The sequence below is a fragment of the Idiotropiscis lumnitzeri genome, chromosome 8, assembly GCF_059441095.1.
Source record: "Idiotropiscis lumnitzeri isolate Australia: NSW breed Sydney's pygmy pipehorse chromosome 8, RoL_Ilum_1.0, whole genome shotgun sequence".
Taxonomy (NCBI): Eukaryota; Metazoa; Chordata; class Actinopteri; order Syngnathiformes; family Syngnathidae; genus Idiotropiscis; species Idiotropiscis lumnitzeri.
In genome coordinates, this window is record NC_142398.1 from 7,080,678 (window position 1) to 7,099,049 (window position 18,372).

An 18,372-nucleotide genomic window follows, 5' to 3' on the forward strand; every position below is an offset into this window, starting at 1 on the left:
CATACTATTGAAGCAAAGCAAAACATTTTGGATTAAGGTTAAATAAAAACAAAATTAAAAATAAATTCAGGTTTATTTCTTTCTTTAGCACAGTACATTACTCTAAAGGCATTCATATGATTTCAGTCCCATCTAAAATTGATTGGTATCTGTGCACATATTCCTCTTTGACAATTCAATCATTATTTTAGAGGGCTAAACAAAAAAAAAAAATGGTGTAAAGCGCTTTTGTTTGTAATTTAAAAAGAACTCCCTTGATGAACGGCTGAAACGATAGCTTCGACTGTGAGCAGTTGCATGCTAAACATCTGTCCTGTAAATATACATGGCATATAAATAGCAATGCTACTGAGACCGGAGACGATTGAATGGGGAGGAGGAAGAGGTTTGGGTTCCGCTTCGATGCGGGCCGACCATGACTGCGGTCTGCTGCTTCCGTCACAAGCACACCTCCAAATTTTCACCTGCTCATTCAAGCATCCCGCGGGCAGATTGATATAGAACTTGGCCATGGAAACAGGCTGTTTTTAACCATTGGATGGCAACCAAACGCAAAGAAATGTAACGCTGTGAACGTGAAAGATGATACCTAATCCTCCAGGATGGTGCGCTGAGCACCCTCGGGGATTTTTCGCTATCGGATTAAATTAATGACACAACAACACATTCAAACGGAATTGTTGACCTTTTACCAGCAATAACAAAAAAACTGCTTGCTATTAAAAGCGGAACTTAAATATTGGCTAAACAAATGTTAGCCATATAGCTTACATGCTAACCCACAGGTAAAGCACCATAATGTTACGATGAAACACATTGGTATGTTGACTTTTTACTTAACTAATAACAACCACCCTAGCTACTCATATCTTAGTACATTGTATAGGGTTAAACAAACGTTAGCAATACAGCTAACATGCTAGCAAACTTGGAAACACCTTACAACAAGTTCTACTGTACAATAACACGTTCAAATATTAATTTGTGACCTTTTTACCAGTAAAACAAATAAAAAACGCACTTACCTACTTTATCAAGTACATTGGCTGAATAAAGGTTAGCAACAAACTTTTAAACGCCTTCAAGCGAATGTTATGGTACAACACCAAATCAAATCAAATGTAATTTCATCAAATTGAAATGCTGGCCTGTTACAAAGAGAGAAAAAACCGCTAGCTACAAATGAGGGTAGCTTTCGCATTGGGTGAACAAATGCTAGCAAAACAGTTAACATTGTTTCCCACTGGGAAACACATTACAGCACACTTATGACGCAACATTCAAATTGAAATTTGGACTTCATCACAATTAAAACAACTGCTATCTATTAATAGCTCAACTAGTACATTCAGTTGAGCTAGATTACATTGTCAACAATGTAGCTCACACGCTAATACCATAATTTTTAATTTAATCCTCAATAATAGAAAAAAACCAAAAGATTAAAAGGCGTTATATAAACTACAATTTTATTTTATTATTTTATCCCACAATTTTATTGGGCTTTTTAGTGCATCTTTACTTAAGAATATTTTTTTTTAAATGTAAAAATTTGATTTAATAGAGAGTGGACTCTCGCTATTCGCGGGGGACTGAGCCTGGACCCAATAATGAAAAAAAATGACAAAAATCCACAAAATATTGACAAATCTTTTTGGGGTACCAAAATCTCAACAAAAAAAATATTTGGAGAAACATACACACAACAAATGTTTTTGGTGGTGTTTTTTCAGGTAAAAACAAAAACTAAAATGTATTAAAAAAATCTGTTTTTGTCAAAAAAAAAGAAAAGAAAAAGAGAAAAAAATGATAAAAATAAATAAATAAATGAGAATAAAAAGCCAGCAAAAAAAAACACTTAAAAGTAGATCTTAAGAAATAAAGAGTAAACTTTTCATTGTCTGTGTGCAAATTCCCATTTAATAACTCCAATAAAGAGAGTATGGCTCCAATTTTTTTGAGTTTTTATTTTCATTCGATACATGAAGAAAATACATTTCTGGGTGTTTTTTTTTTTGATAAACTAACAAAAAATCTTGAGGTTCATGCTTTCCATTGGACAGCAATAATCCAAAAGCATGTCTCCAAAATATGAGATGTTTCATCCTAACACATTTTTTGGACCGTAACAAAAAAAAAAGTTAAATGCTTTTTATTGGACAGCAGGAAAACACTACAGCAGGGATGTTCTGGTCTTCAATGGCCCGAGTAGCTTTAGCAGCAGAGCGCCAACACAAATGTTTGATCCCGCCCACACTGACTAAAAGCACCTTTTTTCTTTTTTTTGTTCTAATATTCCCTTGGCGTTTTTAATGATCTTATGACGTCGCGCTTACTTTACTGAACAGTGAAAATTACAATCTCTCAGTCTCAGTCAGCGCGGCGGAGTGAGGAACTATTTAACGGAAGTGATCCAAAGGGCCATTTGACGTCTGGGTCATCAGAAGGTTGCTGAGCCACAAAAACTTGTGAGGCGTGTTCAGGGGCCCTGAAAATGGGGGAACTTATGTTGGTTCGGACTGTCGAGGACTTTGCGTTCAAAAGTTGTGTTCAAAAGACATTCTCCACTTAGAAATGAGTGATAAGAGTAGTAGGGTGCACTCCATGTGTGGTTGAGATTAGTATTTGGGTTTGAGTCAGTTAATAGTTGGTCATTTTCAATGTGAAATTACACGTTTTAAAAAGTGTGACGTCATAAGATGGCCCCCAAGGAAATAACTGAATCAAAATAAAAAAAGAAGGCATTTAAATGTTGCAAATTCATGTAGGTGGCGTCACACATTTCGGTTGAGCCACGCCTCGAACTGCGTTCGGCAGCCAAGGTTTAACTCCAAGCGCCGCTGACCTGCCAGCTCTCCATCTCTCCCTGTTGCAACACATCAGCGCATCAGCAAGCTGAGAAGAAGCATGATAATGATCTTGATTAAGGATGTAAAGATTCATAGTTTCATGGCTAAACCATGTTAACGTTAGCAACAGAGTCCGTAAATGAGCGCATTTCACCAAATAACTTGTTTTAATGTAAATCTCCCTTTAGTAGCAGCATGGTGGTGATAAACAAGCACCCTAAAAAGGAAGCACATTGTGGCTGATGCCCGATTTAATATCTGACACAGGGAAAGTCGTGCCTGGAAGCTAGCTGTAATTAGCACACATAGGCTACTGTGTGCGTCTGATGGAACGCTACACGCGATGTTCTGTTGTGGTACGATAACATATTGTAGTGTCTATTGTGGATTATGGCCGCATTAGTCAGCAAACTCACGGTTATTAAAACCAAAACACAGTTTTTGTATACCCGTGTTCGTCGAACAGCAATAGCATATTTGCTCTGATGCTATTACGGTCACTCGATGGGGACAAAGGACCGCGTGGTGCGTTTTAAACACGAAAATCTCAGAACTCATCGGAACAAAACATGACGACCCATTTGCCACAAGCCATTAATGGCAACACCTAGCAATAAAACAAAAGGTTGTTATATTGTAGTAAATTAAAAATGTAATCAATAATATTAAAATATTTAATATTATGCATACGAGAGAAGCAAAACAAACCATTTATTTAAGGTTAAATAAAAGAAAACAATTCAATTCTAATATTTATTTTAGTTTTCTTTAGCACAGCACATTTTTCTACATTTATTCATATGATTTCAGTCCCGTCTACATTAAAAAAAATGTGATTGGTGAAATATGTTTGTAAGTATTTATTTTAGTATATATAGGTAGTTTCATAGAGTGAGTGAAACTCATCATAGGGGACGGTTGTTGGTTGTATTTAAAGTACACAAAACTTTTACACTATGCAAATTGATTTTGTGGTGGCTGCAGCACCACACGAGCGCACTGAGACAAGCATGGAAGTGATTTAAAAAAAAAAAAATGAAATCGAATGTATCTGGAACTGAAAATTGAATTGAATCGTGGCTTGAGTGAATCGTTATATCCCTAATCCTGATCATTTGAATCAGGTGTGTTGCAGCAGCTAAAAACTGGAAAACAGGCAGGACAGCGGGCCTTGAGGACCAAGTTTGGACACCACTTGCACTCTGGCCTTATAACAACAATTATTTGAGCACATAAATTATACATAGCCTCTTTTGCATTGCAATATTTGGCAAAAATCATCTCCAAGATAATATTGTATCCAAACAAAAATTACAACACACCGTAAATCTGATTTCCAAACAGTCTTTATAAGTTAGGATGTCACATATGAAAGTATTATTCCACTCTCTCACTTATGATACATGAATGGAAAAGCGTCAAGCACGATTGATGTTAAGAGAGACATTTATCAAACATTTTCAAATATTTCCCCTTTGGGCTACCTAACATGAATTATTACCACAAATAAATTGCTTCGCTCTGCAGTTGTTAGTCTCTTAACCTGGGAAAAAAAGAAAGAATGAGCTCATGAGTGAGTGAATAATGAAAGCAATGCATCCATGCGCCTGCTTTTTGCCCGCTCTGAACTTCTGCTTTGGCCAAGTTTATGTGGCCTCTGCTGTGAACTTTGACCTCCACGTGGAAACAGCTGTTCGAGCAAGAGGCTTGCTGACATAATCCTACCACGCCACCATTGATGTGATTTATGCGTTTTAGCCTGCGAATTGGAGCATTCCCCTGAGTGCGTCAGTTCAAACAAAAGCCAGTCAATTGCATTTAATATTTCAGTTGATTAAATGAACGTTTGCCCTATATTAAAAAAAATTATTTTAATAAAATATTAGAAAAAAATGTGTTTAGTTAGGATTTAAATTAAAACATAAGTGTTTTTTTTATTTGATGTTTTTTTAATTTGATGAAGGTAACTATTATTTCAGCACAATATCTATATCTATAAATATATATATCCATCCATCCATCTTCTGTACCGCTTCTCCTCACTAGGGTCGCAGGGTGTGCTGGAGCTTATCCCAGCTATCTTCGGGCAGTAGGCGGGGGACACCCTGAACTGGTTGCCAGCAAATCGCATGGCACACAGAGACGAACAACCATCCGCGCTCACACTCATACCTAGGGGCAATTTAGAGTGTTCAATCGGCCTGCCATGCATGTTTTTGGAATGTGGGAGGAAACCGGAGTACCCGGAGGAAACCCACGCAGGCACGGGGAGAACATGCAAACTGCACACAGGATGGCTGGGGTCGAACCCACGACCGATGCTGTCTCTCACTGTGAGGCCATCGTGCTAACCAGTCGGCCATATATATATGTACATATCTATACCTATATATCTCTGCCTCTCTCTCTCTCTCTTTCCCTATGTATATATATGATTAATTAATACAATCCAGTTAGGTTGCTATTAGGGCTGTAACAAAAATCGATTTGAATCAGAAACAAAATTGAATTAGCCTATCGAGATACATACAGAGATGCACACCTCTTGTTGTCATGCCAAAATAATCGACTAGAGTAGTCCAACTATAAAATATACCTGTCTAATCTTTGATAAATCTCTGATTTCCATATTGATGCGCAGTGGATGTTGCTAGCTTGTGTACAGTAGCTTATGTATGCAGGTAAGACAACCTCATTCATATCTGCAGAGACTTTCTCAATGGCAACAAGGAATGTGAGATGATTGACTCCATCAGTGAGGCCAAAAATATACTCTGTGTGTAGCTTTTCATTAGCATGTCGCAACCCTCCATCTTTGCACCCACTTCAACCTGACCACCACCGGGTGGGAACTGGTGGGACTAGATTTTGTTTTTTTCTTATAGAACAAGAGTGTCAAACACAACAGTATGTCATATGATCCTGCTGACCTTGTTTTCTGCCTTCAAAACAAACAATTAGTCTCTTTTATGTTTAGCATACCTCTAATAAAGTGACGGACGCTAAGGGGTTTGGTCTTGAGGCTAAAGTAGTCAGATGTTAGATAAGACATGTTTTACAAACGTGTGTAACGGAGTAAAGTGTATTCTTTCAACCAGACAAAAAAAATGTGCCTCTCATTTGTTGTTTGTGTGACAATTATTGGCTGTTAAAGCGACTTGCTAACTGTAAGGCAACGTGGTAATGCTTGCTAACATCACGCAACTAGCTAGCGTAGCTTAGGCAAGTGGACCCATGCTTCCTGCATCAAAGTTACACAAATGTACCACCATAACTGAATTAGATAGCTAATTTTACTAAAATTTGATTAATTTTACTAAAGTGACTTTCAAACACACTGTTAGACTTCCACCACCATGGATCAACACAAAATGAGTTTCTTCCCACAAAATGTGAATTTTAGCAAATGCAAAGTATAACAGTCTCTGGATTTGTCGAAGGAGAAATTATAAAATAATTCCCGAAATACGACTGACGTCATCATTATGAGTCTGTGAGAGAACATGTTGAATCATCCGTGGAATAAATTTACATCTTCACATATTTCCACCTGTTTTTTGAAGCCGGAAACAAAAAAGAAGCAACGTTGAAGGGCCATTTGTCATTGGTGTGCTGTCGAGTAACGCTTGTTCGCTGACAAGTCATAAACTACAGCCGCATAATTAGGGAAGCAGGGAAGCGCAGCATGTTATTTTCCTGTCAGCGCTGCAGGGCTTTCATGTGTGACAGCTCGTACAAGTTGAGGGAAAACTATTGCTGGACATCCACAGACTAAATGGTGTCGTAATTGTATAGGAGTTCACTTATGGAGGACGGTTTTTATTGCTGGGTCGTAGACAGGTCCTCCTGCTGACTTTACGGCAAAGAAATGGTATTGTAGCGTATAAAAGAGTAACAGACTAGCGACGCAAGTGCAGGTTACTCGGTTGGGGCAAGGTAATAACGCAGCACAGCTGGGAAGGAAGGTCGGGAAATGCCCTCCCCTTGCGAGGGAACAGCTGTTTATTGTCTACCCTTTCCGACCACAAACCATTTAAATTGTAGGAGGAAAAAAAACATGAAACAACATCTCTGTACCGTTTTGGCCCCGACTCCCAGCCTTGAACCTACACTGCTATCTCTTCATACACAAACGGTTGATCATGGTGCTTTTGACGCGTTCGGAAGCTATTTTTGTTGTTTGCCCATTTCGCGACTATAGGTTCGTCACACGCACGAGGACCGATTCGTGGGCTGGACTAAAATCAACCTCCGACCTTTGTTAATCGAACCCTTTTCTAAAATTCGTCACCTGAGCCCCCCAAAAAAATGGCCGTCCAGCCGGGCCGGAGGGCCGCCCCGTTTCGTCCCCGGGCCTGTCTGCCCAGCTCTGGTTCAATCTAATAGTGCGTTAACAAGACACAGCGGTGCTTAAAGTTCAAACAATGACGTTTTCTCAGTGCGAGTGAGTTTAGCTACATTCGCATTATCGATAGAGTTACTGTTTGTCAGGAAGTGAGTTGTCATATTAGCTATCCACAAAATGATGGGGTAGGGTAAAATTAGAATTAGAGTGAAGATTTTAAAGAAAAATTCAGGTAGTGGAAATCCAATTGAGCTGAGTACACAGTCAGAATTGATTGCACCACCTGTTGCTTTGACAGCCCGTAAATGCATTTTGATAGCTAGCCTCACTTTGAGTGTCGCCTCTCAAATACTGAAATAAATGTATTGCTGAAAGATTGATAGCTTTGCGACGGGCACACACTCAGTTTTAAGAAGACGCTGGATTTTTGCTGACCCGTCACTAGTTGCTACTAGCTGAGCTGTATGTAAGCCATGGTGTGCCTTACCGTGTTTTACGAAGATCAGCACGACCAAGCGGCGGTCATTTCTCACACCTGGCTGTCGAGGGGAATCTCCCAAAAGTTGGTGGCCGATTTGAAATCTGCTTCAATGATAAACAAATATGAGGTTAACCATTGTAACAACTAGGATGCCTAGAGTACATCGTACAATAATTCAAGTGGCTAACTAAGCAACTGACTCGCAAAACATGGCTTATGTCGAAAGTCTAACAATGTACAATGTATTTCTGAAACAATGTGAGTTAAAGCCAGCCAGCCGCACTACTGGTACGGTTCGCGGGACGCCATTTTAGTACTGCTTTTTCTTCTGGACTATTGCGAAGTTTGGGCCATGATCGACGAGGTCATAAAAGACATACAGAAAAATAAAGGATTAAAATCACTAATATTAAAAAAAAAAAACATTTTTAAAACAATGAATTCAAAAAAGTAATCAGTTTAAGAATGAACAACGCAATACAAATATTGGAATTTAACAACTTAATACTAAAGAATACCTTTATTCTCGTAATTTATTTAAAATTGTTACACTCTGGATTTCATGTGTATGCATGATAAAGATTCTCAAACAATTCATATGCTAAATGATATTAATAATAATAATAATAATAATATTAAATATACTTTTTTGTCCCCCACCTTCCCAAAAAACAAACAAAAAACCCCCCTGAAATTTACCATAATTGTTGTGAATTATGTTTTCTGACATTTCTCGGTTTATTGCAACTATTTCGTATGATATTCCAACACATACTCGTAACCCGCAGTAAGAAAGTTTGGGATTTTAGACACCTCAAAAGAACTTCAATCATGTTATTTTATTTATTTTTCTTGTTGTATTTCTTTTCTTGGGGCTTTTTTTTTTTTTTTTAAGTGCAGCCGTCTTCAGAAATTTGATTCAGATTTTGAAAATTACCTCCATTCATTTCTTGTAAACTGACTTAATTTTTGCAATATTTTTACATTCTTCCCCTATTATGTAGGATGTAACATGACATAATCTTACAATACATAATAGCGTGTTCCGTCTGTATGTCGCATATCCGCAAGTAATTGATGCCTCATCATAGCTTATAATTGTCATTAGTTGCCACTAGATGATGACAAAGCATTATATGAACTCCTCAACTGATGTTGACTGAGTTCCTTTGCGGCAAAGCAACACTTTTGCACGGGATAACAGCCAATAATTTAGTTTCAATCAAACTATGACTATGTGACGAAACTGCGTACATAATTTTAAAATAAAGCTGTTCAACATTGATTTATTGTCCTGTATTTCATGAGCCCTATCAAGATTGTTTCAAGTTTACTCAACAACATTGTCTGATGTGGAAAGTATTGCAACATTTTTTTTCTTTCTAAAAAGAGTGTCGAAACATGATACGTTGCTTAAGAGGAACCAAGGTGAATAAATACTGCATTACAACGTCATATTGCTGCACTGATCTTTTGCCACCTCTGGTCCAATGATTTGACAGGTGCGTTTGTGTCAGACATGCGACCTTTTCTTGGCGTCATATCAAAATTGTTGCTGTTGTTTTCATTCTTCGGACTCTCTTCCGCAGCACTGGTGGAGATTTGTTGATCTGGTTCGTCTGGTTTCGCGGGCTCGGCATCCTTGGCTTTGTTCTGCGAGTCGTCTGCTGGTGGAGCTGCAGACTCAGCTTCATCTTCAACTGTAAAAGGACAATAAACAATAAATGCTGTCCTATTGCTTTCTGTGCACTGACACTGAGAAGATTTCTATCAACCAGTCGTGTGTCGAATATCTCAAAGCGATATTTGGGTAACAAAATAAGTAAAAGTGTTACATGTGTTTCAGTCTGAAGAAGTTCAGAAAAATCCTACTAGAACATCCCAACTTTATCTGAGGTTAATCTAAGGCGCCTCAATGGTGGCAAGTTTGTGCCGACTCCCATTTGACATCAAGTTCGATTGCGATTGGTTAATTTTGAGAACAGCCGCATGCTCAGGTTTAAGACGATGTGTAGACTTGTGCAATCACATTACTTCATTTCATAATTTTTACACTTCCCACTTCCCCACACAGAAAAAAAAATCCAATGGTGTCGTAAAGCATATAGTTCACATTAGGGCTCCAATTCATGATTATTTGAATCAGCAATTAATTTGTCAATTAACCGATGACTAGGATTAAAAAGAAGTTTTAATTTCCATCCATTTATTGAAAAACAGGGCATTGGTTCAAATTGTCAGTGCAGGAAATGCAGTAATGTGAAGTCCTTATAATTCAGTTACGAGTTTGTTCCATTGATTATTGTTTTCCAAAGTCAAAGCAGATGTTGGAAATGTCCTATTTTGAAAAGGCACAAATATAATAAGTCTGCTTTCATGGTGGACGACAGAAATTTGAGAATAGTTCATGATGAGAGATTGAGATTCCAAAGATTTGAACAATCTTAAATTGAACAATTAATCAATGATCAAAAATGATCAATCAATTTGATAATCGATCAGTTGTCGATTAATTGTTGCTCCTGTAGTTCACTTTACTGGTTGAAAAAGTTCTGAAATAATGTATCGCGCTCAAATTTTAATCACAAAAACAGGGATTGTCACATGGGTTTCTTCATTTGTAAGTAAGTGTTTTACTTCTTTGACTTTATATGTAGTAGAGTAAAAGCAAAAGTTGACAGAAACGTAAATAATAGGCAAAAACTCTACATGACTACAATTACAAAGTATTGGTATTTGGTTATATTACAAGTCTGTCAACGAGACTAGGTGTGCACTGTAAAACAAAAAAATATCGATACTGTGATATTGGGCTTTGCAATATCGCAAAGACATGCAATAATTGTTTTATTGGATTTTATACATTAGAATTTGCAGAATTGCAATTAATTTGCAAAGAACGCATTGCGCTTTCTTATTTTCCCCATGAAAAAAGCCCTTCTTTTCTTAGATTATAAAAATCTAATTTCTTTAGCTATATGTTAGATATCGCAATAATACCGATATTGCTTCAGTCACCATCCTAATCGCATATCGCATGTTTTTCCAACATTGCGCAGTCCTGAACGACAGGTCTAATTAGTGAACAGCTTAGACATGCTGCAGCTGTTGGATGCTGTGGGAAAGTAAGGCGGACACATAGTTATGAGAACGGGGTGGAAGGGGGTTCTGGGGGGACGTTAGGTGCGGGGAAAAAAGAGATTAGGGCCAGCGTCATAACCAGAAGAAACTGATCTCGATTCAATTTTGGGGAATTCTGGATAATAGCAGGAGTGTAGTCTCTTCAATTTTGGATTTTGTGTTTCGTTTATATTTTTTTCCATTTCATGTCTAATTTTCTTTATCCAAATCTAGTTTCATCAAACTTATGAATGTCCTGTTCATCAAAGTAAACTTTTGTAAATGTTTTATTTTGTCAGAGATTTGTCAAATGATTTTTTTTTTCCATCAGTTTTCTTTTGCCAAAGTTTAATTTCCTTGACATTTTTTTCATTTGAATTTGTAAATTGTCAGTCTTGTTTAGTTTCATCAGTTTCATTTTGTCTAAGCTTTGTTTCATCAAAGTGTTCTTTCATTAAAAAAAAATCACTTTCACTGAGACAAATAAATTAATTACAGTAAAGCATTACGGTTTGAGAGACAGTCTATTTTGTGAATTGAATCATTCAAGGTCCTGTTACCCCACTTAATGTCTTGAAGCCAATTTTTACTGCACAACAATCAATTTCGTAGTCCACTCAAAATGCTCCCTCGCTCTCGTTCACGCTTTGATTACTGGTTTCCGTGAGAGGAAGGACTGTTCCAAAGTGGCCATCAACACTGTCCGTTGAGACAAAGTGTTGCCTTAAGGCCGGGAGGCAAGCTCAAACATGACGGTGGTGAATGTTCACTCACCCTGGGAAGAAAGAAAGAAAGTAGAAAGAAAGAAAGCCAGGGGTCGAAAAGGAACACTTGAATCACTCTCAGACAGATGGAGAAGCCAAATTCCCCAAATTCCAAATATATATGGAATACATAATATTTATATTGATATAAGAGTTTTTGGAAATATAGAATATAGTGTGTAACTTAGCATATTAAGACCTCGTGGCACGTGGTCATTGCAAGATGAAGAAGGAAGCGGCCACAGTAGTTCACACAGTTGCACCTTTTGTCAAAAGGGGCCCCCTTGTGGTGAACGACATTACTGCATAGCGAAGCCACGGCGACAGTCAGCCCTCAAGTCGAGAACAACCAAAACAGCCGGAATAATACGAGAATCAAGTCACATTTTTAGGTGCGAAAAATGTTCGTGCAATCAAGTGAAATAACAAACAAAAAAAAGAAACGAATCCACTTCAGTCTCGTAGTAATTGTAATAAAGTTCTGTTTGGAAAAAAGTGAAACTACTACAGCAGAGAGAATAAAGTAGAACTATGATGAGAAGAAAGTTATTTATTTATGTGAAGAAAAAATGGGATTACATTAAAATAAGGTGTGGAAAATCGGGGGTAGTCTTATTATTGTAATTGAAGTTGTGTTTATGGGAAAAAAAATAGAAATATTCGGAGAATAAAGTTACAACATTAAAAGAATAAAATATGAATATTATAAAAATAAAGTCAGAATTGTCAAAAAGTATTTGGACATTCTTGTAATAAATATCAAAGCCATATTTATGAGAAGGAGTTAAGAAAAAAAACTACAGAATTTTATGAATATTTTAGAATAAATAAAGTCCATCTGAATTTCTATAATAATTATTGTAGCAGAAATAATGAGGACAATAAAGTAGCGAGATTACGTAAAATATATAAAAAAGTTTATGAATGCATGTAGAAAACAGCTTTTGACTTTATTGTCGTGGTTATCGAAGTAGTTTTATTTAGTCGAATAACCTTGAAATATCAGGAGAGGGAAACCTCAAAATCTGTAATAGTTAACTGTTGTTGTTTTTATTTATTTTGTATTTTTTTTGCACTAACTTAAAAAAAAAACATTGTCAGTCATAAAATGTCAGAATCATGATCTTTTCAGCGTCTATTGAATGTTCCCCCGTGATTAAGAAATAATAAATCCGTGAACCGAACTTTCAGGTTGAGTAAACTGTTATACGTGCACTTCCCTTTTTTGTTGGGTGTTAATCTTAAGTAAGAGGAAGTTTATTCATCACAAAAGTCACTCTCTCACCTTTTGACTCGTTTTCCTCGTGTTTTGGTGCTTCTTCTTTCTCTTCTTTTGACCTCCTTTCTCCACTTTCAAATGTCTGCAAACCTAGAACATTAATGTACAAATAAGAATGGATACAAATATATCCATATATATATATATATATATATATATATAGTTGAAAGCTAAAATAAAAATGTGTCTTCAAAGAAGTTTTAAAAGTGGACAGAAAGATTTAATGAAAGCACATTCCATAAGGGAAGGATGTGAAGACTTTCTATCCACAGAATGTCGTCAGTGTGTCGACCCACCATTGTGTGGCGCGCTGTCATTGGCTAACGTGGGCTCCACGGGGCGCAAAGGGACGCTGGCTTCTTCGGCTCCCGACAGGTCGACAGTGTAGCGCTGAAAGACAACAAGAGTCTTTGTCACGGAATGTAAAATTTGATTAGAGATGAGAATTGTTTTCTTTAAAAAAAAAAAAAAGACTTTATTCTCTTACGATTCCAAAAACTGTCTGGCAACATGTTCAGGGTGTGCCCTGCCAACTACCCAAAGATAGCTAGGATAGGTGAGGAGAAGTGGCTAATATAAGGGATGGGTGAACTATTACATGTTTTGTTGTTTTTTTTTAAACTACTTTTTATGTTTTAAAGGAACTTTTTTCAAGAAAATATTGTAACTTTTTACTTTATTCTCAGAAGCATACAAAGAAACAATTTTATTGTTAGAATATATCATATACAACTTTATTCCTGTAAGATTATAATTGACTTTCCTAAGGAGAATTTGGCATTTTTCTTGTACCATTACAGCTTAAAAAAATACCCCAAAAATAAATGAATAAAAAAAAATACAACTTCGGAGTAAAACTTGCAGAAGGTTACAAAAACTTTACTTTATTGTGATATAGTTCCGATTTTTTTTTAAACAAAGCTGTTTTGACTATGATATAAGAGCTCCTCCCCTCAAATATTATTGGATTATTTTGTTGAATTGGGATTTTTTTTTTCACATTTTTTTGAGAAGTTACGTGGGGTAACTCACACGGCTTATATCAGGACATTGCTTCCTAAAAACAAATCTCATACAAATGTAAAACTGAAGATGTTTCTTTCTCCAAATATATGATTTAGTTCTCTGAATATTATATTATTTTTCTTAAAAAAAACCCAAAACAAAACAACTTAACTCTCATTAGTTGTACTTTTTTCCATATCTACGTAACTAATGCTTTCGTTTTGTTGTCTTGTACTCACATCAACACTTGCATTTTTGTTATGATTTATCTATATCCCATTTTTTGATATCACAAAAACCTGGCATTTAAATCACGGGTGTGTCAACTTTTAATAACCTGTTGCACTAACCCTTCCTCGTTTCTTGGAGATGTAGCAAGCGATTCCAAATCCAATGGCGACCACGATGATCAAAATGAGGATGAGGATGCCTTGGAGGGACAAATATGGTTTTGAAATATTAACATTTATGACAACACGCAGAATTGTCATCATATTTCATTGAAAGGTAAACTAACGGCCACTCACCAGTGGTGTCGTAACCTTTGGTAATGAAAGGCGTTGTTGTGGTGGGACTTGTTTGAAAAACATAAGTGGCTGAAGTAAAAAAAAATAAATAAATAAATAAAGTATTTGTGGGCCGGTTAGGTTGACGGTCAGAATTAGAATTAGTGTTTCAACTTAGACCACTATTACACACAAAACCTTTAGTTCCAGCCATCACATTTTGCATCACTTTCCCGCTCATCCAGAAGGAAAGTGACTTACTTTCGTTCCTGTGCTTTTCCGTCATGTTAGTGGAAGAGATGGAAGAAATGGACATGGGTGCAGGTGTGGTCTCAGTGGGTGTGCCTTCGGTTCTGTTTCCTGTGTCAAGAAAATCTCATTAGCTGCATCTAAAGTAGAAAGTTTGTGTGGAGGGTAAGAGATATTTTTGGAACATAAATAAGACCCTCAAGTCCAACAAAACCTCATACTTGATATTACAATCACAAGTATCGCTTCTGATCCAGTTTTAACAAACTAGCATCAACTGTCGTTACTGTGGCCAAAAAAACAGCAAAAAAAGTTTTTCTCAGGTTGTTTTTTTTTTTGTTTGCTTTATCTGCCGGACATTTTTAAAAATAAGGCTATCATAATTCAATGTTATTGATTGTTGTGAATGTTGTATGTTGTTACAATACAGTATCAGTACGCTGGTATTAAACATCAATATTGTCAATTTTATGGTAATATTCTCAAAATGGGAGTTCCATGCAAATTTTTTTGAAAAGTTCAAATGTTGCACGAAAACAAACGTGATGCTCAATATCGATATTGATTTTTTATTGTGTTAATTCTTACAATATATCGATACACGATCATCAAATAGACTGTTGCCAAACAACCAACAAAACATATTTTATTCCATGATTACAGTTTGATGCAAATTTCCAGTAAAAATAAAGCGCTCATGTGATATATAAAAAAAATTATCGATTTTGCAATTAGCGGTTTCTATACAGCCTTGATCCCCAATAACATCAAATATCAAAATTAATTTTTGCTTTGAAAGTATATTACTGAATTTTATGACAAGAAATATATAAATAAATATATATATATATATATATTCAGCACATCCCCCTAACAATACAATATGAGCGCGGCTGGTTGTTCGTATTTGTGTGCCCTGCGATTGGCTGGCAACCAGTTCAGGGTGTACCAGCTGGGATAGGCTCCAGCATGCCTGTGGCCCTTGTGTGGAGAAGCGGCTGCAGGGATGAATGGATATTGGCATCTGTGGCTTGCCTTACCCACATGCGAGGGCATCACAGTCGATTTTGTGTGTGGTTGCAAAGGGGTGGCAACATTCTAGTTCCCCCGGCTTTGCACACCACTGTGTTTATACATTAACAGAGTGATGGCTGGCCCATCTGGAAGGCACAGCGGTTACTTTTGAAGTAGCATACCTCTCTGATACGTCCGAGGTGTGGAGGCAACACTGGCGCTGGTGTAGCCCATGGTGCTACTCATGATGGTGTTGTCGCTGTTTTCAGAGCTAATACCATTTTCTGCCATTGTGCCAGCCAATGTGGCATTTAGCCATTCCGATTCCGTCAGCGAGGCAGGAGTCGTTTGCGATGCTGTGAGTGAGACCAAAGCCACGCCTGCGAGACGGCAAACCATCGACATTAAAAATTCTGGTTAATATGTGTTTGGAGTTGGTGGGGGTTAGAGTAAATTAATATATAAATAAATACCACAACTACTATTATTACCAACAGCAACAACAACAACAACAACAATAATAATAATAATAATAAAAATAATAATGATAAAAAAAATAATAATAATAATAATAATAATAATAGTAATAATAATAATAATAACCATAATAATAAATGAACTAAATCAATGAAACAATTTTAGAATAAAACATTTACATAAATTAAATGTGTTGTAATGTTAAATGTGCATTTTGATCAATAGATAGCGGTGTGGTCTTTCTAGTTTAATGTACTGAGCACCTAAAAATAAATGGAGATCCTAATAAATAATTAACAAAAATTGCATTACAGCAATAAATGTCAATCACTTAACAGTCTAATTGACTGGTATCAAGATTGCAGTGTTCTTTTCAACCCAATGGAATAAATGAAAATGGGCAATATGAGAAAACAAGTACAAGTATTTCCATCATTATTATTCATTAATTCCCGTGGAAAACTCCTGACCAAGCTTGATGAAGAAAACATCAACTTACCGAGCGTAACCAAGGACGGTGCAAACGTTTGCATGATGTGCGTCAACACAACGGAAGAATTGAAACTATGGACCAAGTGTCTCGTCACTCCTCGAGCTGCAAGTGCGGAGAAGCCGGAAGTCAAAAAGAGGATGAAGGCCGCAGACCGCAGCAAAGATGCAAAATGCAAGATGCACCACGTCTTGCTAAAAATGCTGCAAGCCACAGTCAGGAAGCCTTCTGCTATTTCACGCCTCCACATTTATGACCTCACTTTCTAAGGAACTTTTTCCTTTCAGCGAGACTCGTACATTCTATACTTGTCAGACTTAATTCATTTGTGAAGTGTCATTGCAGGACTTAAGTTGCGTGTTTTCCTTTTGATTCCATTCAAAGACATCTTTTTGCGAAGTTGTACTTTTCCATCTGTTGTACTGATTTTTACCCACCAGATGGCACTGCAGTTTAGGGGAAGGACAACACTCAAGTTTGACCAAGAGGGCTAGAAAAAGTGTGCTTATCTTTAATTAGCAAGTTTTGATTGTTATTCTATATTGTATATTTCATTTATTATTATATATTATTACCAGGTCTTTTGTAAAAAAAACTAAAAATCCCCGAAAAATCATACTTAAAAAAATCAATTCAGAAATATATTTAAAATCATAATACACAGTTGACTTTTCGTTAATTTGATTGTTGAATTAATTTTATTTATTGAAGTAAATTTTGAAGCTATTTTTGACATCTCAAAAGATATTTCACAATATAAACTATAATAAATTCTATACAAAGATTTGATTACATGAAATAAACACTTTATTTATTCTTAATTATTTATTCAGATAAAGTTATTTTTTACACAAATACACTTTAAAAATTCTCAAATTATTATATTTATTATATGTTCATGCTACAACAAATGTTCGTCGATTTTTTTTGGGCAGATATTATAAAAGAAAAACACATTTGTACTCATTTTCATTTAGTTCTAATCTATATATTTGTTTTTTAACAATAACTTTATATACACAGTTACCATTAAAGAATCCTGTAGCGTTTAAAAATCATTAAAACGGTTTCCTCATTTTAAGTGTTAGTTTTTATATATTTTTAAATGTAAAATATACATTGAAATATATTCAATTAATATTATTATTAGTTTATTGCAATTTGATCTTAAGTAAAAAAAAAACATTTTTATTTAAGCTTTATTGGAATTTATATAAATATGTAAAAGCACCATGCTTATAAGCATGTCCATGCTTACATTCAAATGACCAAATATGGTTCCCTTCTACCTTTTGTAATTTTTTTTTTGTAGCGTGGCCACCAAAGTGGGTACAAGGACGCATCTTCATGTGGTACCCCTTATGCAAGTGGGCGTCCGCCCCTTGGAGAAAGGCCCTCATCCGTGGCCAGCCTCAGGCACTAGCAGCTCGCAGGCTGAGATGGAGCCCAATGGATGAGCTAATCGTGGCGAGAAGAGAGGGCGGAGGAGGAGGTGGAGGAGGAGGAGAGCGTTTCTATGTGTGTGAGCGAGCCAGCCAGCCGGACCACCCACCCGGTGGATTCAGAGGCACAGGATTCACAGCCCATTCTGCTGACCCGGCTTCGGGCGAGACCCTCTCCGATTGTTTCTGAGCAGAAGGAGGAGGAGCGCGAAACAGTGTGCTGCGTTTCTCCTCTCCGGACGCACAAAAGACGTCTGAATTGTGTCGTTAGTGGAGCACTTGTGGAGTGGCCCTCCTGCCGGCCCGCCGGGCTGACTGCTTGAAACAGATGTGGAGAAAAATCATGGTTTC

The 18,372-nt window shown here is 36.7% G+C and overlaps 1 protein-coding gene across 4 annotated transcripts; it reads right to left on the reverse strand.

Annotated features, from left to right (window-relative positions):
- Positions 1 to 1,958: 1,958 nt before the first annotated feature.
- On the reverse strand, positions 1,959 to 16,720 carry LOC148331902 (uncharacterized). 4 transcript variants are annotated; one of them, XM_088303305.1, is made up of 10 exons: positions 16,589 to 16,720; positions 15,795 to 15,992; positions 14,611 to 14,709; positions 14,371 to 14,439; positions 14,194 to 14,273; positions 13,135 to 13,228; positions 12,845 to 12,928; positions 9,202 to 9,375; positions 7,682 to 7,776; positions 1,959 to 2,866 (listed from the first exon to the last, which is right to left on the reverse strand). In XM_088303305.1, the coding sequence occupies exons 1-9, from the start codon at positions 16,620 to 16,622 to the stop codon at positions 7,724 to 7,726; spliced, it is 885 nt and encodes a 294-aa protein (XP_088159431.1). In that variant the 5' UTR covers positions 16,623 to 16,720; the 3' UTR covers positions 1,959 to 2,866; positions 7,682 to 7,723. The 4 variants fall into 4 exon arrangements, with proteins under 4 accessions (XP_088159431.1, XP_088159430.1, XP_088159429.1 ...); XM_088303304.1 differs by having other exon boundaries at positions 1,959 to 2,895; XM_088303303.1 differs by lacking the exon at positions 1,959 to 2,866 and adding an exon at positions 4,178 to 4,392.
- Positions 16,721 to 18,372: the final 1,652 nt, after the last annotated feature.

Coding starts and splice junctions, on each gene's coding strand:
- LOC148331902 (XM_088303302.1), bottom strand. CDS start 16,622: ATGCAAACGTTTGCACCGTCCTTGGTTACGCTCG. Junction 14,274..14,370: donor CAAAGGTTACGACACCACTG/GTGAGTGGCCGT, acceptor TGTCCCTCCAAG/GCATCCTCATCCTCATTTTG. Junction 9,376..12,844: donor CGAGGAAAACGAGTCAAAAG/GTGAGAGAGTGA, acceptor GTCCTTTTACAG/TTGAAGATGAAGCTGAGTCT.